The 20097-nt window shown below is 52.0% G+C and overlaps 2 protein-coding genes across 7 annotated transcripts in view; both read left to right on the top strand.

Annotated features, from left to right (window-relative positions):
• TSPEAR (thrombospondin type laminin G domain and EAR repeats) overlaps positions 1-20097 on the top strand; it is a 190841-nt gene that overhangs the window by 146713 nt on the left and 24031 nt on the right. For all 3 annotated transcript variants that reach the window (XM_012501851.2, XM_003277377.4, XM_012501852.2), the window contains 6 exons: positions 10283-10521; positions 12933-13023; positions 14545-14701; positions 16225-16356; positions 17299-17525; positions 18978-19164. In XM_012501851.2, the coding sequence (XP_012357305.2) occupies positions 10283-10521; positions 12933-13023; positions 14545-14701; positions 16225-16356; positions 17299-17525; positions 18978-19164 (1033 nt within the window). The remainder of the gene's footprint in view (positions 1-10282; positions 10522-12932; positions 13024-14544; positions 14702-16224; positions 16357-17298; positions 17526-18977; positions 19165-20097) is intronic.
• On the top strand, positions 4462-5363 carry LOC100586114 (keratin-associated protein 10-1). 4 transcript variants are annotated; one of them, XM_012501868.2, is made up of 2 exons: positions 4462-4835; positions 4932-5363. In XM_012501868.2, the coding sequence occupies exons 1-2, from the start codon at positions 4500-4502 to the stop codon at positions 5361-5363; spliced, it is 768 nt and encodes a 255-aa protein (XP_012357322.2). In that variant the 5' UTR covers positions 4462-4499. The 4 variants fall into 4 exon arrangements, with proteins under 4 accessions (XP_012357322.2, XP_030662132.1, XP_012357324.2 ...); XM_030806272.1 differs by having other exon boundaries at positions 4462-4844; positions 5085-5363; XM_012501870.2 differs by having other exon boundaries at positions 4462-4946; positions 5085-5363.

The following is a 20097-nucleotide window of genomic DNA, read 5'->3' as shown; positions in this document are numbered from 1 at the left end:
TCTCATCATCCCATAAATTTCCCTCATGCCCCTTTGTAGTCATTCCACATCCCCACTCTAGCCCCTAATAGGCACTGATTTTTTCATCTTATTATTATTACTATTGCCATAATATCACATCTACAGAATCCCACAGCGTTTAGTATTTTGCCATATAATATATGACTTAAATAGACCCTTCACTAAAGAACAAATATGGATGGCAAATAAACACATGAAAACATGTTTCACATCATGAATCGCCAGGACAATGCAAACTTAAACCCCAGTGAACTCTCTCTATACAGCTGTGTTGACTAAAGGAATGATACATCTGACGTGCAGGACTGGCAAGAATGTGGGGCTTTGCTGATACGTTTGAGCTTAAACCTCCCATCTCACTGTGGTTTTGCTTATGCAAGGAATCTACTCCCTTTTATCTCCTTGCTTTACTGCTTTTGGATTGAGTGTTTTAGGTTTTTTTATTCCTTCATTGTATTGGTTCCTAGTGCTACCATAGCTAATTACACTAAAAGAGTGACTGAAAACAATGGAAAATTATTCTCTCATAGTTCTTAGGGCCAGGCACCTGAAATGAAGGTTTCCACAGGGCAATGCTTTCTCTGAGCTCCAAGGGAGAATCTGTCCTTGCTCCTTCTAGCTTCTGGTGGCACCCAGCAAACCTTGGGGTCCCTTGGCTTCTATCTTCACTCCAGTCTTTGCCTCTGTTGTCATATCATCTTCTTCCCTTTGTGTGTATGTCTGAACTTCCTTCTCCTTTCTCTGGTAAAGACACTAGACACTGGATTTAAGGTTCACTATGATCCCGTATGACTTAACTAATTATATCTGCAAATATCTTATTTCCATATAAGGTCATATTGTGAGGTTCTGGGTGGAGACAACTTTTGGGGAGGCATGATTCAGCCGAGTACATGCATCTACTTCCTAGTGAGTTGTATATTCCTTTATTATTATAGTGGAGATTATAACATGAATCCATGACTTTTTAAAGTCTAATGTAAATTAGACCTTATATTATTTTTCAGATGGTACAGTGTGCTTAAGCCACTTTAACTCCATGAATTTTGTGTTCTTGCCATGTATTTTATTTCTATAAATATTTTACAACTTACAAGACATTTTATACAGCCAATATTCATTTAGATTTCCCCCATGTGTTCTTCTTTTGTTACACTTCATTTCCTTATCAACTTCTTGCTTTCATCTGTGCTTGTTTTTGTTCTACCTAACACTCCCTTTAGTATTTTCTGTAGTGCAGATCTTGCTGGTGACACATCCTCTTGGTGTCTAGAGGATGTCATTATTCTGTTCTCATTTGGGAGAATCTTCTTCCAGGTATAGAATTCTAGCTTTGTGCTTCTTTTCTTTCAGACAGTAAATATATCATTCCATTGTCCTCTGCCTTTCATCATTTCTACTGAGAAGTCATCTGTAAATGTTATTGTTGCTTCTTTGAAGGTAATATGTCTTGTTTTCCTCTGGCTGTTTTTAAATTTTTCTGTCTTTGGATTTCAACCCCAATGTGCCCAGGTGTAGTTTTCTTTGTGTTCACTTGCTAAAGATTCTTGGTTTGGAGGGTTCCTTTTTTTCTTTTTCTTTTTCTTTTCTTTTTTTTCTTTTTTTATCAGGTCTCCTTCTGTTGCCCAGGTTAGACTGCAATGGTGCAATCTTGGCTCACTGCAGCGTCTACCTCCCAGGCTCACGTGATCCTCCTCCTTAGCCTCTTGAGTAGCTGGGACTACAAATGTACCACCAAAGTGGGCCAATTTTTTATATTTTTTGTAGAGATTGTGTTTTGCCATATTGTCCTGGCTCATCTTCAACCAGGGCCACCTTGGCCTCCCAGAGTGGTGGTATTACATGTGTGAGCCATCATGCCTGGCCTAAAGATTCTTAAATGCTCTTTGCATCTATGCATTTCATCAGGTTAAAGTTCTTGTCCATTATATCTTCAAATATTTTACTACACCTATTTTACTCCTCTCCTTGTAGGATTTCAATCATTTTTCCCATAAATTTTCACAAAATATAGGCATGTTTATTGCTCCACTTTCTTTATTTCCCTCTTTTCTTTCCCATCTCTGTATTCAGGCTTGAAATTTCTTCATCTCCCTTCCTTTACTAATCTTCTCTTTGGTTTTGTCTATATGTTGTAAAGCTAAGCTACCTAGTTCTTAATTTCAGCTATTGTGTTCTTCGTTTCCAGAATTTCTGTTTGATTCCATTTAATAAATCCAGTTTGACACTGAAATTCTCCATTTGTTCTCTATTTTCTTGAGCAAGTTAATCAGCATTACTTTAAATTCCAGTGTCACAATGCTAATATTTAGATCTCCTGCACGTCTGTTTCTTTTGTTTGTTTTTTCCTCTTGGTCTTTTGGTCAGTTGGTCTTGTCTTCTAGTATCCCTAGTAATTTTTTGACTGAATGAAGGACTTTATGAAAATTTGTAAGATGATTTGAGCCTCCGTTGATGCTGCTGTCCCCAGAAGAGATGACTTCCGTTTCTGGGAGGCAGTTAGGCTACAGGCAGATCGTATGAGTTCAGTACGAGCTGATTTAAAGGTGGGCTTCATTCTTTCTGGTTTTTCCTTCCTCCGAGGGAATAGCCCTTCACTTACATTCAGCATTTCCAGCTGAAAACCTAGGGGTTTTTTTACTAGAATCCCTCCACCTTGTCAGGTCCTGAACTCTGTGGTTTTTTTCTTCTATTTCCATGAGACTACTAAAAGCTCTGCCCAGCTGATCAGCCTCTCAGCCTCTTGGCTGTGGTCTGTAAATTGGTAAATGCCTCAATAAGAAAATCCACAAGGAATATTGGAGTCACTTCTGTGCACTTTCTCTCTAATGCGGATTCACTCACTCAAGTCTCAGCTGTCTTGATACCTCCCGGCCCCTTCGAACAGAAATTTTGTTTGTAAACCAGATTTCCTAATTTTTCTCAGCTAGATGGCCAGTCTAGCCAGTTCCCCACACATGAAAGGAGAACTTGACAGAGCATTTTATACAGCATAAGAAAAAGGTGGCACAATGGAATCATTTTCAGAGCTCAAAATTACTCTTCAATAATTTCTCCAAAAAAGTTTATTATTTCAGCCCATTTTTATAAAGGCTCTTCCTTGCGCCAGGCATTATTTTAGGCCTTTGAAGACTGAGTGGTGAACAAGACAAACACGCTCCCTGCTCACATGCAGCTTACGTTTGAAGAAAGGAAGCTGAGGACAGCAAGGACAATGAACAGGAACAGGGAAGACACGTGGGGTGCACAAACACTGATGATGGCCACGCACAGGGCTCACGCCCGCAGTCCCAGTGCTTTGGCCAAGGCAGGAGGGATCACTTGAGACCCCATCTGTACAAAAAAAAAATTTAAGAAATATTGGGCCGGGCGCAGTGGCTCACGCCTGTAATCTCAGCACTTTGGGAGGCCGAGACGGGCGGATCATGAGGTCAGGAGATCGAGACCATCCTGGCCAACATGGTGAAACCCCGTCTCTACTAAAAATACAAAAAATTAGCCGGACGAGGTGGCGGGTGCCTGTAGTCCCAGCTACGTGGGAGGCTGAGGCAGGAGAATGGCGTGAACCCTGGGGGGCGGAGCCTGCAGTGAGCCGAGATCGCGCCACTGCACTCCAGCCTGGGCGACAGTGAGACTCCGTTTCAAAAAAAAAGAAAGAAAGAAATATTGATAATGGGACTTGAGTTATCTATGATTGGAGCACATCATAAAGCTATGGCCTTTAAGAGCAGAACCAAATCCATAGCCCAGGATGGACCAGTTCAAAACTTTTCTTTCCTATCTGAAGCCCAGTCCTATCCCCAGCCTTCCCACATGAACGTCTGAGTGGACCTCGGGGAAGGCCGCGGGGAGGGGCATGGGCTCTCCTTCCTTGCTCCCCTTCTCCCTGTTTGGGGCTCTAACTCCTCCAGTGATGGGGATGGGGGAAGGAATGTGCAGGGCCACCACTGTGGGGCTCACCGGCCTCTGCTGCACCTTCTCTCCGGCTGCTCCCGTGATCCTATGCTTCTACCAGCTGCTTCTGCCCCTTCAGTGAGGACCCGCTTTAGGGAGGAGACACCCCCATAATCGTGGGTGGGACAGCTCTCGCCTTGCCATGCCACACTTTGCATAAGGCTGAAGGGCCACCCCTGCCTCCACAGCCCCCTTCTTACAACCCGGGCTGCACTGGTGGGGTGCTGGGACCAGGTCCACCTCCACTCTTGCCCCCAGGGATCCACATGGGACAGGCTACAGCCCAGACATGACAGATTTATGAGCTGGGCCACATCACAGGCAAACAAACATCCCTAATCATGACACACGCCGCCTCTCAGCAACCAGGAAGGGGAGGCTGTGGGCCCTGGAACAACAAGGCCAGGAGGGGTATAAAAGCCTGACAGCCCCACGAAGCTCACACACTCACTCAACCACTCACACACACACTCACTCCCACACTCACTCACACCTCCCCCAGCTCACCTCCTCCCCACCCCAGCATGGCCGCGTCCACCATGTCCATCTGCTCCAGCACTTGCTCTGACTCCTGGCAGGTGGACGACTGCCCAGAGAGCTGCTGTGAGCCCCTATGCTGTGCCCCCAGCTGCTGCGCCCCGGCCCCCTGCCTGACCCTGGTCTGCACCCCAGGGAGCTGTGTGTCCAGCCCCTGCTGCCAGGCAGCCTGTGAGCCCAGCCCCTGCCAATCAGGCTGCACCAGCTCCTGCACACCCTCATGTTGCCAGCAGTCTAGCTGCCAGCCAGCTTGCTGCACCTCCTCCCTCTGCCAGCAGGCCTGCTGCATGCCCGTCTGCTGCAAGCCCATCTGCTGCAAGCCTGTGTGCTGTGTGTCCACCTGCTCTGAGGATTCCTCTTCATGCGGCCAGCAGTCTAGCTGCCAGCCAGCTTGCTGTGCCTCTTCCTCCTGCCAGCAGTCCTGCTGTGTGCCTGTTTGCTGCAAGCCCGTGTGCTATGTGCCCACCTGCTCTGAGGATTCCTCTTCATGCTGCCAGCAGTCTAGCTGCCAGCCAGCTTGCTGCACCTCCTCCCCCTGCCAGCAGGCCTGCTATGTGCCCGTCCGTTGCAAGCCTGTCTGCTGCAAACCCGTCTGCTGTGTGCCTGTCTGCTCTGGGGCTTCCACTTCATGCTGCCAGCAGTCTAGCTGCCAGCCGGCTTGCGGCACCACCTCCTGCTACAGACCCTTCTCCTCCGTGTCCCTCCTCTGCCGCCCCGTATGCAGGCCTGCCTGCTGCGTGCCTGTCTCCTCCTGCTGTGCCCCTGCCTCCTCCTGCCAGGCCAGCTGCTGCCGCCCGGCCTCCTGCGTGTCCCTCCTCTGCCGCCCCGCGTGCTCCCGCCCGGCCTGCTGAGCCCTCTTCTCAGGCCAGGAGTCCAGCTGCTGATGTGCACGCCCCCCTGGGCCAGCTGGGCTCAGTTCCTGACCTGGGTTAGGTGGCTGCCCCCACCTAGGATGGGTCCCCGTGTCTCCCCTGTGCTGAGGCGACCTCCCCCTTTTTGCTCCCAGGAGCCTCCATCCTTGCAGCTCCCCAGCTCCTGCCTCCCAGCAGATGCCCACCTGCCTGCTGGGTCCCCTGTCCTCCCTCCCAGCTTCTCTGCTCTGGGTCACTTAGCCTCGACTTGAACCTGTCAGCACCTCCTTCTGCTCCCCAATAAACTCTCCTTGGTCACCTGATTCTCTTTTCTGTTGTGCTCCTGGGGACACACGGTTTTGAGCTGACATTGGTCTCCTCCAGCCATGATTATTTTTAGGAATGAGTGACTTAACCTAGAAGTCACAGGGGACAGTGGCCTAATTCCTCCAGGGGTTCACCAGGTGGGACTCACGGTCACTCCCAGGAAGGCTCAGTCCCGGCTCAGCCCCTGTGCCCGGGTCTTCCTGAGCCTGGTCATTGGCTGCTGTGCCCTGGGCTGTGGGGCTCTCCAGGCTCCAGGACCGTCCCACCCACTCTCTCACCTGGGAGAGCCCGCCCTGCAGAGTCACCTTCCAGGAAGCTGGTCTGGGGTCTGGGCACTACAGCCTCCAGGCCTGGTCACCCTCCCTGTGTGCCGCCCGCCCGAGGGTTCTGCCCATTCAGCAGCAACGCAAGGGGAGAGTGAGGGGCTGCTGCACCTGCACAGGAGACAAGGGACTCGATGAGGACAAAAGCATCATGGGGTGGGCGGACGGATGCACAGGATTCCCCAAAACCCGGGTGCTGCCCAGGTTCTCCTCTGGGGGCAGCAGGTTCCACAGAGGTGTAGGGATGAGGAGCCTGGGTTCCCACAGATGATGCCAGTGTGGGCACACAGTCAGCGACACTCTCATCCCTCTAAGGCTTGGTCCAAGCGGGGAGCATGAGCTGCCTGTGATGTCCTGTGGGAAAGGCCGTCAGCGGGGACAGTGGTAAGATCAGGCAGCGCATGGGGCTCCGCCACCCTGGGTGGGCACAGAGCAGTCAGTCCTCAGACTGTGAGACAAGCTCCTCCAGGCCAGCGGCAGAGATCAAAACGCTGACGAGAATGCCCGCCCCTGGGATGCTGCAGTCACCCCACAGCCAGGCCGGCCGCAGCCTGATGGACGTGGTGCTGCTGTGGCTGTGGTCAGAACAGGCACAGAAATGCCACAGAAAGTGAGGTGGAGCCTGGAGGGGCAGGGCCTGCATGGTTGCTGCCCAGTGCCCTCAGTGGCTGGGGGACCCCGCGTGACCCCGGCTCAGCCTGATCTGCTCTCAGCTCCCTGCCCTCTGCACTGACAGCTGCTGGGAACCCACTACGGCCTAAGCGCATGGCCCTCCACGCTGTTTCCTGTTCACATTCCTAGCCCATTTCCTATCATGCTATGTGTGTTTTTCTTGTGGATTTAGGGCTGGGGATCCTCTGTCCATCATATGCCCTCCAAATATTTCCAACCCATCATTACTTCTATACAGCACACTCCCCGAGATTGGAAACAGGCCGAATTTTGCTGATATTGGTTTCATTGTTATTGCTTAGATTTAACTTTTTGCCCCATTTGCTGATATGACTTCTGTGAGGTATGACATATTAATCTTTCTCTTCCACCAATAGCCAACTGTCCTTTTTTAAAGTTAGTTTACTCTCTCCATCTCCCATTTGAAACATCTCTTTCGTCTGATAGAAATGTTTGTATAGTCTGCTTCTGAAATCTGTATTTTGTATTTTGTTCTATTAATCTCTTGATCTGTCCTTGAACCCATTCCAGATGTTCTATCCATGTTATTCAGCTTCGTAATATATCCTAACAGCTCATAGGGAAGGTGCCACTATCTTATTTTCTGAAAACGCTGGTTCTAGCTTGTCCTCGATTAATTTTAGAAAGCTTTTCAAGTATTTTTTAAAGTACTATGATTTTGATTGGGATTGCATTGAGCTTTTAAATATGTAGGAGGAAACTATAATTGTTCATCTCATCTTGCCTTGCAGTTACATAGTACAATAGTTCCATTTAGAATTCTATCATTTTCTTCTATAGGTCTAAAATATTCCTCTTTGGATTAATTTCTAGGTATTTCACAGGGATGTTTTACTAGTGTGAATGGGGAACAGCTTTCTATTACGTTGTCTTAGTATATAAATCTTATATATATGTCTATATAAATTATTCACATATTGTCTTCATATCAAACCGTATGTTTAGCTCTTTTCCTTTGCAAGTTCTCTTATTAGTTCTTACACTCTGTCATTGATTTTCTTGGAATTTTCTATGTACATGAGCTCATCATTTGAAACTAAGGAGAATTTAACTTCTCATTTCCAATCTTTAAAACTCCCATTTCTATTGTTTTTCCTGTGGCAACATTACTTTGAACACCCAGGATGATGCTGAATAAAATTAAAAGAATCCTTGATTGTTCCTGATTTTCAAGAGAAAGCACCAAAGGTTCATCACTACACACAGTGTTTGCTGTGGGGTTTAAGTAGAAACCTTTTATTTTTAAACCAAGTCTTTCTATTTCCTTTTTGCTCTGAATTTTCGTTTACTAGGATCAAGGATTGTTTTGAGGGGGAGGGGTGGGTCCTAGAGACATGGTGCTACCTGAGGCATAGTTTCCAAATCTCCCTAAATCCCAAATAGAAACAGACAGAATTACCAGATAGAAAAAGAAAAACCCATGGGTTGCATTTAGGACAGAACTTAACGGCAAGACATCACCCAAGGGCCCAAAATGCCAGTGGGTGGGAATCAGGCCCAGAAGCCAGTGTTGCTGAGGTCTGTGCAGGAGGACGCTGAGGGGAGCACTGGCAGGAGCAGCAGCCTGAGGATGGGAGAAGCCCAGCACCGCTTGGAAAGGGGCCAGAGTGTGAACAGCCACTGCAGCTGGGCAGGTCCCTCCTCTCCATCAGCCATGGAACACAAGTGGCTGACAGGGCTAGACTCTGGCCACTGTGAACTCTTGAGCCTGAGCCACCAGGGCTTCCTTCCACAGAAGAGTCCCTCTGTCTCCCAACCTGAGGGTAAGGAGCTTGGAGTGGAAACAAAGTTAGGCAGAACAGAAAGTCCACTTCCAACGGAAAAAGACCTAATAGCCCCATAGATAGTTTTTTTTTTTTTTTCTTTTTTTCTGATAAACATAGAAATTGATCCTTCTGGTCTTAAAGCTCAAAACTTTGCTTTATCTGTAATCCCAGCACTTTGGGAGGCTGAAGCGGGCAGATCACCTGAGGTCAGGAGTTTGAGACCAGCCTGGCTAACATAGTGAAACCCCATCTCTACTAAAAATACAAAATTAGCCGGGTGTGGTGGCGTGTGCCTGTAATCCTAGCTACTTCGGAGGCTGAGTCAGGAAAATTGCTTGAACCTGGGAGGCAGAGGGTGCGGTGAGCAGCTACTTTCAGCACGCTACTGTGTGAATACTGCAGGCAGTCGCAGTGTACAAACAGTGTATTTGTGTTTCTAAACACAGACAAGATACAGTGTCTGTATCTTGTCAGTGTTATAATCTTACAGGACCACCATCCCCTGTGCTGTCCACTGTCGACTGAAACGTGCTCTGGCCGCACGTGACTGTATGCTCTCTAACTGGTTTCATACCTGCTTTACCCTTCAGGCTTCATCACTTTCAATTCTTTAATTGTGTTGGGCTAGGAATTAATGGAATCTAAATTGGAAATAAGTACAATCAAGTACTTTGTTTCACATAACCCAAATTGGAAAGGAAGCCAAAAAGCTCTGAGGTCTTGGTGGCACCGCATTTGTATACGTTCTTGTTTTTTAACTGTGGTAAAATACACATAATGTAAAATTTACCATTGAAACGACTTTTAAGGGTATAGTCAGTGGCATTCAGGACATTCATGTTGTGCAGCCATCACCACCGTCCATCTGCAGAACTTCTTCATCTCCCAACACTGAAACTCCACACCCGTTAAACACTCACTCCCCGTCACCCCCCAGCCCCGGCACCCACCATTCTACCTTTTGTCTCTGTGAATCTGACCAGTCTAGTGACCTCATATAAGCGGAACATCCCCAAGGTTCATCCATGTTGCAGCGTGTGTCAGCATTTCCTTCCCTCTTTATGGCTGACTAATATTCCACTGTGTGGATGGACCACACTGCGTTTACCCATCCATCCATTCATGGACACTTGTGTTGCTTCTACCTTTTGGCAATTGTGAGGAAGCTGCTATGAACATGTGTGTACAAGTATCTCTTTCGATTCTTCTGAGAATGGACCCAGAAGTGGAATTGCTGAATCATTTGGTCATTCTGTTTATAACTTTTTGAGGAACTGCCATCCTGTTTTCCACAGTGGCTGTACAATTTTAGATTCCCACCAGCAGTGTGCAAGAGTTCCAGTTTCTCCACACTGTCACCAGCATAACACATTCTGTTCTTTGGGCATTAGCCATCCCAGTGTGTGGGGGTGCCTTTGGGTTTTACCATGGACCCGTGCTCCTGACTAAGCCAGTCCCTACTGCCTGGCACCAGCCTTGCCCCTGGCCCAGCAGCCCCACCTCTCACACATCAGCCCTGTCACATATCAGCCCCACCCCTCACACACCAGCCCCGCCCCCTCACACCAGCTCCACCCCTCGCACCAGCCCTAGCGCTCCATCAACCCCATCCCTCCCCATTAGAGGGCTAATTAGAGGGCCCCTATCCGCCCTGCCCTTCCCATCCACCGCGCCCCCTCGCCTCGCCCCTCCAGTGAGCCCCTGCTCCTCTCAGCACCTGTGCTCATCACCCCTGCCATTCCCATCTGCCCTGCCCCTGCACCCGACCCCTACCCCCAGCCCCGTCCTGAGCCTGGCCCGCTCTCCACAGAGGAACGAGTACCTGCTGACGGTGGTGGCAGAGGAGAGCGACCTGCTGCTGCTTGGCCTGCGGTTCTCACCTGCCCAGCTGCACTTCCTGTTCCTTCGCGAGGACACGGCCGGCGCCTGGCAGACCCGAGTGTCCTTCCGCAGCCCGGCCCTGGTGGACAGCCGCTGGCACACGCTGGTCCTGGCTGTGTCCGCAGGCGTCTTCTCCCTCACCACGGACTGCGGCCTCCCGGTGGACATGTAGGTACCGACCCGGGGAGGGTGCACCTGCCGCCCGCAGAGTCCTACCAGGCCAGGCGTCCTTCAGCCATGCTCGCCAAGCAACACCTGCAGGAGCTGTCCTGGGGCAGGCGCCGACCAGGGGCCAGGAGCCATGGTGGGGAGGGGCAGGAGCCGCCCAGGGGGCAAGAGCCATTCACGAGGCAGGGGCTGACCATGGGAGGTCAGGTCAGGGTCCGAGCCAGCCTCTGAAGGGCTGCATGGGGTGAGGCAGGCTCACCATCTGTGGGCAGAGTGGACACTGGCGAGGACAGGTGGTGAGTGATGCCCTGGATTCGGGCTGGAAGGGGAATGGGCCTCTCCCGCGGAGCATTTATGAAGCACACTCCTGTCAAAACCCAGATTTTAATGTTCCTCCATGCCTTAAACACAAAACCCGCCGCACATCAGCGTCAGTGGCTTAGAACCAGGTAAGGGCGATCATACCAAGCGTTTTCCAGAAGTAGCTCAGGGGACTTGGCAGGGGACCGGCCCTGTGGGGAGGGCGTTAACATCACAACAGGCAGCAGCAGGAAGTCAGAGTAACTCCTTCCCCAACCTCCAGGCTGGAGGCCGAGGCCCGGCTTCGTGACTCCGCATGGCAGGTTCCTCATGGACGAGGGAGCAAATGTTGACAGAAACTCCAAATGAGTACAAGATTATCCTTTGTGGCCTTGGACACAACGGGGGCTTTTGGAAGCCGAGTTCGTTTCTTGCTTTTGCGTCTCCTGGTTTCTGTGGCCTGACGGTAGGTCCCCTGGACAGGAGCCCTCAGTCCCCACAGCTCAGCCAGTTGGTCACCCACGTCAGGATCTACCGCTGTGGAGGAGGGCTGCGCTTCTGTCTTTTTAATTGCAGATGATCCGGTTTATATTAAATCTATTAAATATTAAATTATTTCAAATATTACTTTCAAAGGTAGGATCTTCTGTTTTGTTATGAAACTTATCTCATAATTATTTTTATGACGCAGTTAGTTTAAACACACTTTTATCACTGCCTCTCTCCCACCATACCCCAAACTCATTAGGGCCTTAGGAGGGTGATGAGTTCTTAGGTCCCGAGAGCTGCGAGCCTCCCAGGGACGTGCTGGGAAGGCCGAAGACAACCTGACCTAGCAGCGGCTTCCCACCCTGTAAAGAAAGTCCTTCTGGCTGGACGTGAATGCTGCCTGACTTCTGGCTTTGCCGCAGCAGCTAGGAATGACGCGGCGGCAGCGCCTGAGGCCTGCACAAACGTTCACCTGCCTCATCAGGAGAAAGGAAGAAATTAGGGTCGAAAGCATAATGATTAGGAATGTTCCCCGAATGTTTTAAAAGTGGACTTCCTGGGGAAGATGGTGGGATATGAGGAGTCACAGGCCTGGAGCTGATTGTGGCCACGATACAACTTAAGCCCATGGCAGGCTACCATGGAGGGTATAGGCCAGGGCTTGGGGGCCAGCAGCCTGGACCCTAGCAGAGGCCGAGCTGTGTGCAGAGGACGGGGCCTTCTGGGACAGCAGGGCAGGAGCTGAGTTCACCATGGCCAGCTGAAGCCAGATGGCAAAGACTGGAAGGAGCAGGTGTTTTACAAGAGACAGTGGCAGCGCGGGCAGGAGGCAAGCCCGAAGGCACCCCTGCTCTTCCGCCCAGGAGCTCTAGCCATGCCGTCCCTCAGCGGGCACCCACCTTGCTCCATCTCCAGAGTTCAGCCTCCACTCACTCATCAAGACTGCCTGCTCCTGACACCCTCATGGGTCACCAGCCTCCTTCCTGTCCTGAAGCCATCTGTCCCAGCACCCCAGGCCGGGTGATGGTGCAGGAGCTCAGCAGAGGGAGGGTGAGTGGGCCGGAGGACCCTGTGCAGGTCGAAGCCACTGCACATTCACCATGAGATGGGGAAGAACCGCTAAACATGTCACCACGCACTTCTGCAGGAGGCCCTGGCCCTGGGGTGAAGTGCCCCCCAGAATTCATGTCCACCCAGCACCTGTGAATGTGACCTTACCTGGAAACAGAGGCTTTGCGGTCATCGAGTCAAGCTGAGATCATCCTGGAGGGAGGCGGGCCCTGCTCCAGTGGGACTAGGATCCTTACCAGGAGACAGATCCGGGGAGAGTCGGACACTGGAGCGACATGGCCACAGGTCACGGGGAGCACGTGGAGCCACCAGAAGCTGATGAGTCAAGGAAGCATCCTCCTCTGGAGCCTTCGGAGAAACCCTGCCCCAGCTTGATCCAGGCTACTGGCCTCCAGAGCTGTGCAGGCGATCGGCCCTGTGTGCCATCCTCTGTGTGGCAGCCGCAGCACCGATGCACGCTGCTTAATGAAGGGCTTGTTCCCGTTCCTTCTGTGAGTAAACTGGGGCAACTGCTCTCCTGTGGCCCTAACACAGTCCTTTGATATTTTCAGAATGGCCGATGTGCCCTTCCCAGCCACCCTATCGGTGAAAGGAGCTCGATTCTTCGTCGGCAGCCGGAGGAGAGTCAAAGGCCTGTTCACGGCGAGTATGGAGGGGCTGCCCCCCCAACACCCGCACCACGGGATGGGACTGCCCCAGGCCAGTTGTCCTACTGCTCTAGTTGAACGGATCCTTGGATGTGCTAACTGAGAAAAGAAGGCACAGCGTGCGTGGAGTCTCCACCACAGGGCCTTCATGCTTGCTGTTTCCTCCTGGCACCCTCCTCCCTGATGGTCTTGGGTCCCTGCCCAACGGTCCTCTTCAGGCTGCCCCCACCATGCTGAGCTGATGCCCACACTCTGCCCTGCAGCCCCTTCCCCAGAGCTGTCTTTCCTCAGTAGGGCCTACTGCTCTCAGGCCAGCTGTGTGTCTGCTCAGTGCCTGTGTCTCCACTCACGTGCGAGCGGGGACCTCACTCCATGAGGCTTAGAGGCCTCTGTTCCCTGCTGAGTCCGGTGTCTAGAGCCATGCCTGACACACAGCAGATGCTCTGAATATTGATCGATGCATGTTTGACAGATGGATGAGTGGATGGGCAGATGGAGGGATGGACAAATGGATGGATGGATGGATGGATGCGTGGAGAGATGAACAGATGGAAAGAAAGATGAACGGATGGATGAATGGATGGGTAGATGGAGGGATGGATGGATGAGTGATGGATGAATGGGTGGATGGATGGATGAATGCATGGATGAATGGATGGGTGGGTGGAGGGATGGATGGATGAGTGATGGATGAATGGGTGGATGGATGGATGGATGAATGCATGGATGAATGGATGGGTGGGTGGAGGGATGGATGGATGAGTGATGGATGAATGGGTGGATGGATGGATGAATGCATGGATGAATGGATGGGTGGGTGGAGGGATGGATGGATGGATGGAGTGATGGATGGATGAATGGGTGGATGGATGGATGAATGCATGGATGAATGGATGGGTGGGTGGAGGGATGGATGGATGAGTGATGGATGAATGGGCGGATGGATGGATGAATGCATGGATGAATGGATGGGTGGGTGGAGGGATGGATGGATGGATGAGTGATGGATGAATGGATTGGACTGATGGATGGACAGATGGATGGATGAATGGATGGGTGGGTGGAGGGATGGATGGATGAGTGATGGATGAATGGGTGGATGGATGGATGGATGAATGCATGGATGAATGGATGGGTGGGTGGAGGGATGGATGGATGACTGATAGATGAATGGATTGGATTGATGGATGGACAGATGGATGGATGGACAGATGGATGGATGAACAGGATGGGTGGCTGGGCTGTTGGATGAGCAGAGTAGCCAGTCACTCTGAGTTCACATAAAAAACCCCTTCTGTGGTTCAGTTCCCTCGGAAGGGGGGCAATTCTTCACCATTGCTCCCATGGCCTCCTCAGTAACCATCATGTAAACTCTTCCCACTTAGCTCTGCAAAAGGTTAGGTTCCATCCACCTGACCCTCCTCCAGGGTCTGGATGGGCCAAGCTCAGTGGCCCCCTCCTCAGCGGGTCCCTCCCCAGCAGCGTGGGCCTGAAGGAGCTGTCCCTCTCTCTGCAGGGCCTGGTGAGGCAACTGGTCCTGCTGCCGGGCTCAGACGCCACCCCAAGGCTGTGTCCCAGCAGGAACGCCCCGCTGGCGGTGCTGTCCATCCCACGGGTCCTGCAGGCTCTCACAGGGAAGCCAGAAGATAACGAGGTGCTAAAATATCCCTATGGTTAGTAGGGGGGCCGCCCGCCCCCACACCAAAGGCAGACGCGAGAGCCCTGGCCTCACACCAGGCGGGAACTCAGGGCTCAGCTCTCAGCCCCTCCCGTGTGCTTGCCCCTCTCATCTCTGCCGCAGGGGGGCAGCGGTCACATTGGCCAGGGGGATACTGGGGGCCCACCCCTAGGTAGGCAGGTGGCACCATCAGACAGGCCAGTGTCATCCTGCCCTGCCCTCTGAGCACTCCCACGACAGCCATCCAGACCCTTCCTGGGGACCCCAGGCAGACAGCAGGCCTAACTTACTTTAGAAAGTCTTTGTCCAGGCCGGGCGCGGTGGCTCACGCTTGTAATCCCAGCACTTTGGGAGGCCGAGGCAGGCGGATCACGAGGTCAGGAGATCGAGACCACGGTGAAACCCCGTCTCTACTAAAAATACAAAAAATTAGCCGGGCGTGGTGGCGGGCACCCGTAGTCCCAGCTACTCGGAGAGGCTAAGGCAGGAGAATGGCGTGAACCTGGGAGGCGGAGCTTGCAGTGAGCCGAGATAGCGCCACTGCACTCCAGCCTGGGTGACAGAGTGAGACTCCGTCTCAAAAAAAAAAAAAAAAAAAAAGAAAGTCTTTGTCCAGAGCTATCTGACATCCCTCATCCCCTTTTGCCCCCCAAGGACAGCGTTTGGGCCATTTCTCCCCACCCAGCCTCTGTCCCACCATCATCCAGACCAGCCCACCCCAGTCGAGCCCACTCTGGTCCTACACTCACATCTTCCACAATCCCCTGGCCCAGAGGGCCTCCCCACTTGGCTTTCTCTTGTGTGAAGTTACGAGGGTGACTGTATTTATTTAAACCACACTCCCACCATGGAGAATCTCAAATGCCCCTCCCCGCCGCATCCCCACTGCTCTCGGCCACCCCGAGGGACAGTGAGGTAGAGAACAGCTGAGCCCCCGAGCCTCAGGGTTAGCGGTTACGAGGTAGGGGAGCCCCCACTTCCAACACATCGGGGTCGCATGGTATACTGTGTCACATAGCTGGCCAGCACTGGCTGGCAGGTGCACAGATGTCCCATGTAGAGTCAAGAGGTGGCAGAATTAGGACCCATGGTGGGGTGTGACTACTGGAAGTGATGAGATCAAACCGTCACAGATCCAAGCCAAGCCGTCATTAAGATACACCAGTGTCAATAGGGACGCCCTCCTGAGAGGGGACCACGCCCTGTGCAATCGCTGAGGACTCTCAGAGGAGCAGGCCTTTTCTGTCTCAATGGGATGGAAAGCCACGCCTTTCAGAGTGGACAGAGGGTGGGCTGACCATATAGGGGGCATCATGATGTGCTTCGTCACCGGTAGGCCAGGTTCTCACTTCCCCGCCTGCGATGTGGCAGGCTTGTGCCAAGGTGCCTGCAGGGGTGCTTCCAAGCCCGCGTGCAGAGGCTGAGGCAAGGCAGCCTGGTTTGGGGGCCTCTTCCTGTGTCGTCTTCCTTGGGGGGCACTGGCTTGCTAGATACTCATCTTCCTGGTCTTCCCCTCAGAAACCAACATTCGAGTGACGCTGGGACCCCAGCCACCATGTACCGAGGTGGAAGACGCCCAGTTCTGGTTTGATGCTAGCCGGAAGGGGCTGTACCTGTGTGTTGGCAACGAGTGGGTCTCCGTGTTAGCAGGTGAGGCAGCCCTGCACCCGGGGCGTTGGCATGCAGGGCCACTCTGGCACAGCGTGACTGGGAGTGGAGGCTAGGAAGGTGGCACCTCAGCCACCCCTGAATGACCTCAGGCTTGGCCGTCAGGCTGGGGCACTTCTGAGAGTGAGAGGCAGCATCAGTCCTGATCCCCAAAGCAAGCGGCGGGCAGGACACTGCCCTCCCTAGAGCCACAGGACTCTCAGCCACGGCCCCTCCTCAGGGAAGGCACCACTCAGGACAGGAAGCCGCCCCACCAGGAGCCTCGAGCCTGTACATCTCATTTGGAAATGTGAACCTCCAAGGGCATGGCGCACGGGCCGACAGGGCTGGGCATCATGTGGTACCCCTTCCCAAACTATGGGAAGAAGATGCCTGCCTCCCTGCAGCCTCCTTGGTAGGGTGACCCGGACGCCGCCTCTGCCCACACCCTCCCTGTCCACTAGATCAGAGATGAGATCCAAGGAGATGAAGAGCCTGAAAGGTCATTTTTACAGACAGCCTTCTCAGCAGTCTGTTCCCGCTGCTGCGAAGGTGACTGGAGGCGGCGATAGATGCTCCAGACAGGTTACCCGTGGGAAATGGGCACGGGTTCCGCCTAGCACGTGTGTGAGCTGCTCTCTTTCACATTATCAAGGACACAACTTGCCGTAGAAGCAGTGAGCTTTTTAACACGGCCACAACATGTAAACTTCATCCTGTCGGTATCATTGGGGGCTGCACAGATCACAAAGGCCCTGGCAGCAGCGAGCAGCCTCCCTTTGACAGGCCTTTCCTGTGAGAGCGAAATGTGGAAACTGATGCCCGAGGCTGAGGCGCAGGAGTCGGGGCTTGGGGCTTGGGGCTTGGGAATCGCGCTCCCGCGAGGATTGCTCTGGATTTCCGTTCTCGGAAATCTTAACCGAGTCACCATGTTTCTATCACAAGCCAAAGAAAGACTGGACTACGTGGAGGAGCATCAGAACTTGTTCACCAACTCGGAGACCCTGGGCATTGAGGTGTTCCGCATCCCTCAGGTGGGGCTCTTTGTGGCCACAGCCAATCGCAAAGCCACATCCGCCATCTACAAGTGGACCGAAGAGAAGTTCGTCTCATATCAGAACATCCCCACGCACCAAGCACAGGCCTGGAGGCATTTCACCATCGGGAAAAAGGCAAGTCTGTGTTCGGTGACTTTCTCCATCCCCTTTCACTTGGAAAGCCCCGAGTCCACGGGCGGGGCCCCCTACACTGATTCTGCAGGTAAAGGAGTTTCTCGCGGTGTCAACACCTCGTTCAGGCGGTAAAAGGCTCACAGAGTCGCACACGTTAACCCACCACCCTAAATCCAGGATGTGACTTTGAGACAGTCTGCTTGGCTCCCGCAAAACGGAAGGCCAGACCGTTTCCCACATGCCATCTGGTTCTACGTAGACCCCTCGTCACTACATTTAAAACCTGTTGAGAGTGTTTACATGAGCCGGTCAAGAACCCACAAATCGTTTCAGAAAGACATTAGAAGATGGACATTCCTGATCCCTCCTTTCCTCAGATGTTGAGGACACACGATGTCCGCATGCAAGGCTGAGGCCAGGCTCAGGGGAGCCATGGGTGGGACCTCGCAGGCTGGCAGCCACCTTCCTGTCAGGGCTGCTCTGGGCAGAGGGTCGAGGTGGTGGGTCTGGGAGACAGTTGACACCCCAGTGGGAAGGATGGGGTTTCCTCTTCCCAGCTCTGTCCACTCCCTGGATTCCACACAGCCATGTCCTAGAGACAGCACCTCCTGACTGCCCCCAAAGAGTCACTCACTGTACTACAATATACCAAGCACGCCCACCAGGCCCCGCCTGGACACAGGGCTAAAGCAGTGAACGCAGCAGACGGAAACCACTCTCCTGTGGCTTACAGCCACCCTCATGCAGGCTGCATTTGCATCCAGCCTGGCGGGTGAATAACTAGTTTTTTTTTTTTTTTTTGATGACATCATCAGGTTTTAGTTTTTTATTATAAAAAAAGCTTTGCATCAAAGAACAATTGGAAAATTCAGGAAAGCAAAGGGGAAAATGTTTTGTTCCATCATCCAAGCAAGTACGTAGGTTCATGTGGCGTCCCTGCCTCCAAGCACATCATCCATGAACCATGCACCTTGCCCCTCATTCTGTATGTTCACACAGCTACACTACGAGCCCTGGGCACACTGCGCCATGTTCATGTTTTACACGCATTGCCCTGACACAGCTTTGCGTGGTGATCACACCCATAACACAGGAGAGCAGGTTGTGACGAGTTTTTCTGGTCATCTGGGTTATGAAGAACATTTTTGTGCATAAAGCTTTTCCTGAATTTGGGAATTTTGGCTTTTGTGTTTTTTGCCTTCAGATAGCAATAGAAGTGGAAATATTGGGTAAAGAATATGGACATTTTCAAGGGTCTTGATGAATGTAATGACCGGCTCTGCGCCCACCCCACCATGATGACCTGTAATGCGGGGGCCTCGGTCCTCTGTCCCTGCACCACGTAGCAGCCGTGGATCTGGAGAGAGACGCTGATGTTCAGAAGCCTTCAGAAACCAGGCCGCTGGCACCGACCCAAGCAGAACCACGTGGTCCCGGTTTACTCTCTTTCAGATCTTCCTGGCAGTGGCTAATTTTGAACCAGATGAAAAGGGTCGGGAGTTCTCTGTCATTTACAAATGGAGCCACAGAAAGCTGAAGTTTACCCCATATCAGAGCATTGCCACACACAGCGCCCGAGACTGGGAGGCCTTCGAGGTGGATGGGGAGCACTTCCTGGCGGTGGCCAACCACCGGGAAGGTAGGGCAGGTGTGGCCTTTACACCAGGAGGCAACCATTCCAGGGGCAGAGCAAGACTTGCACGCAGGGTGAATGTGTATCTTATTAGAAAACAATAAGCCACATGCAGCACAGGGTGAACATGCGTTCTGGACCATTCCTCACTGTCTGGGGGAGGGAGATCTACCGGTGGTCCCTGGGGCACCTGCCCACAGCACACAGCCACCCCAGAAACATGGACTGCCAGACTGACTCCCAGCACAGAATGCCTGCCAGCCTCCCTCCCTGTCTGAAACTGACTACCTGACTGACTGACTAGCTGACTGACTACCTGACTCACTGACTGACTACCTAATTACCTAACTAACTGATGACTGACTGCCTGACTGATGACTGATTGACTAATTACCTGACTGACTTCTTGACTAACTACTTGACTAATTACATGACTGACTACCTGACTGACTGATTGACTACCTGAATGACCGACTACATCACAGACTCACTGACTACTTCACTGACTGATTGACTGACTGATTGTCTGACTGATTAACTACCTGACTGTCTGACTGACTGACTGACTACCTGACTGATACCTGATTGGCTGACTGACAACCTGAATGACTAACTAGCTGACTGGCTAACTGACTATCTGACTAACTACCTGACTGGCTGGCTGACTGACCACTTGAATGACTAACTATCTGACTGGCTGACTGACTGACTGACTGACTGCCTCAAAGAGTGACTGACTGACTGACTGACTGACTATCTGAATGACTAACTACCTGATTATCTGACTGACTGACTGATTACCTAACTACCTGACTGGCTGACTGACTATTGGCTGACTGACTACCTCACTGACTGATTGACTGATTGACTAACTACCTGACTGTCTGACTATCTGAATGACTACCTGACTCTCTGACTGACTACTAATTACCTGACTAC

Source organism: Nomascus leucogenys, chromosome 25, assembly GCF_006542625.1.
Source record: "Nomascus leucogenys isolate Asia chromosome 25, Asia_NLE_v1, whole genome shotgun sequence".
Classification (NCBI taxonomy): Eukaryota; Metazoa; Chordata; class Mammalia; order Primates; family Hylobatidae; genus Nomascus; species Nomascus leucogenys.
Note: the sequence above shows the minus strand (reverse complement) of the source record. Positions and strands in the feature narration are given on the sequence as shown.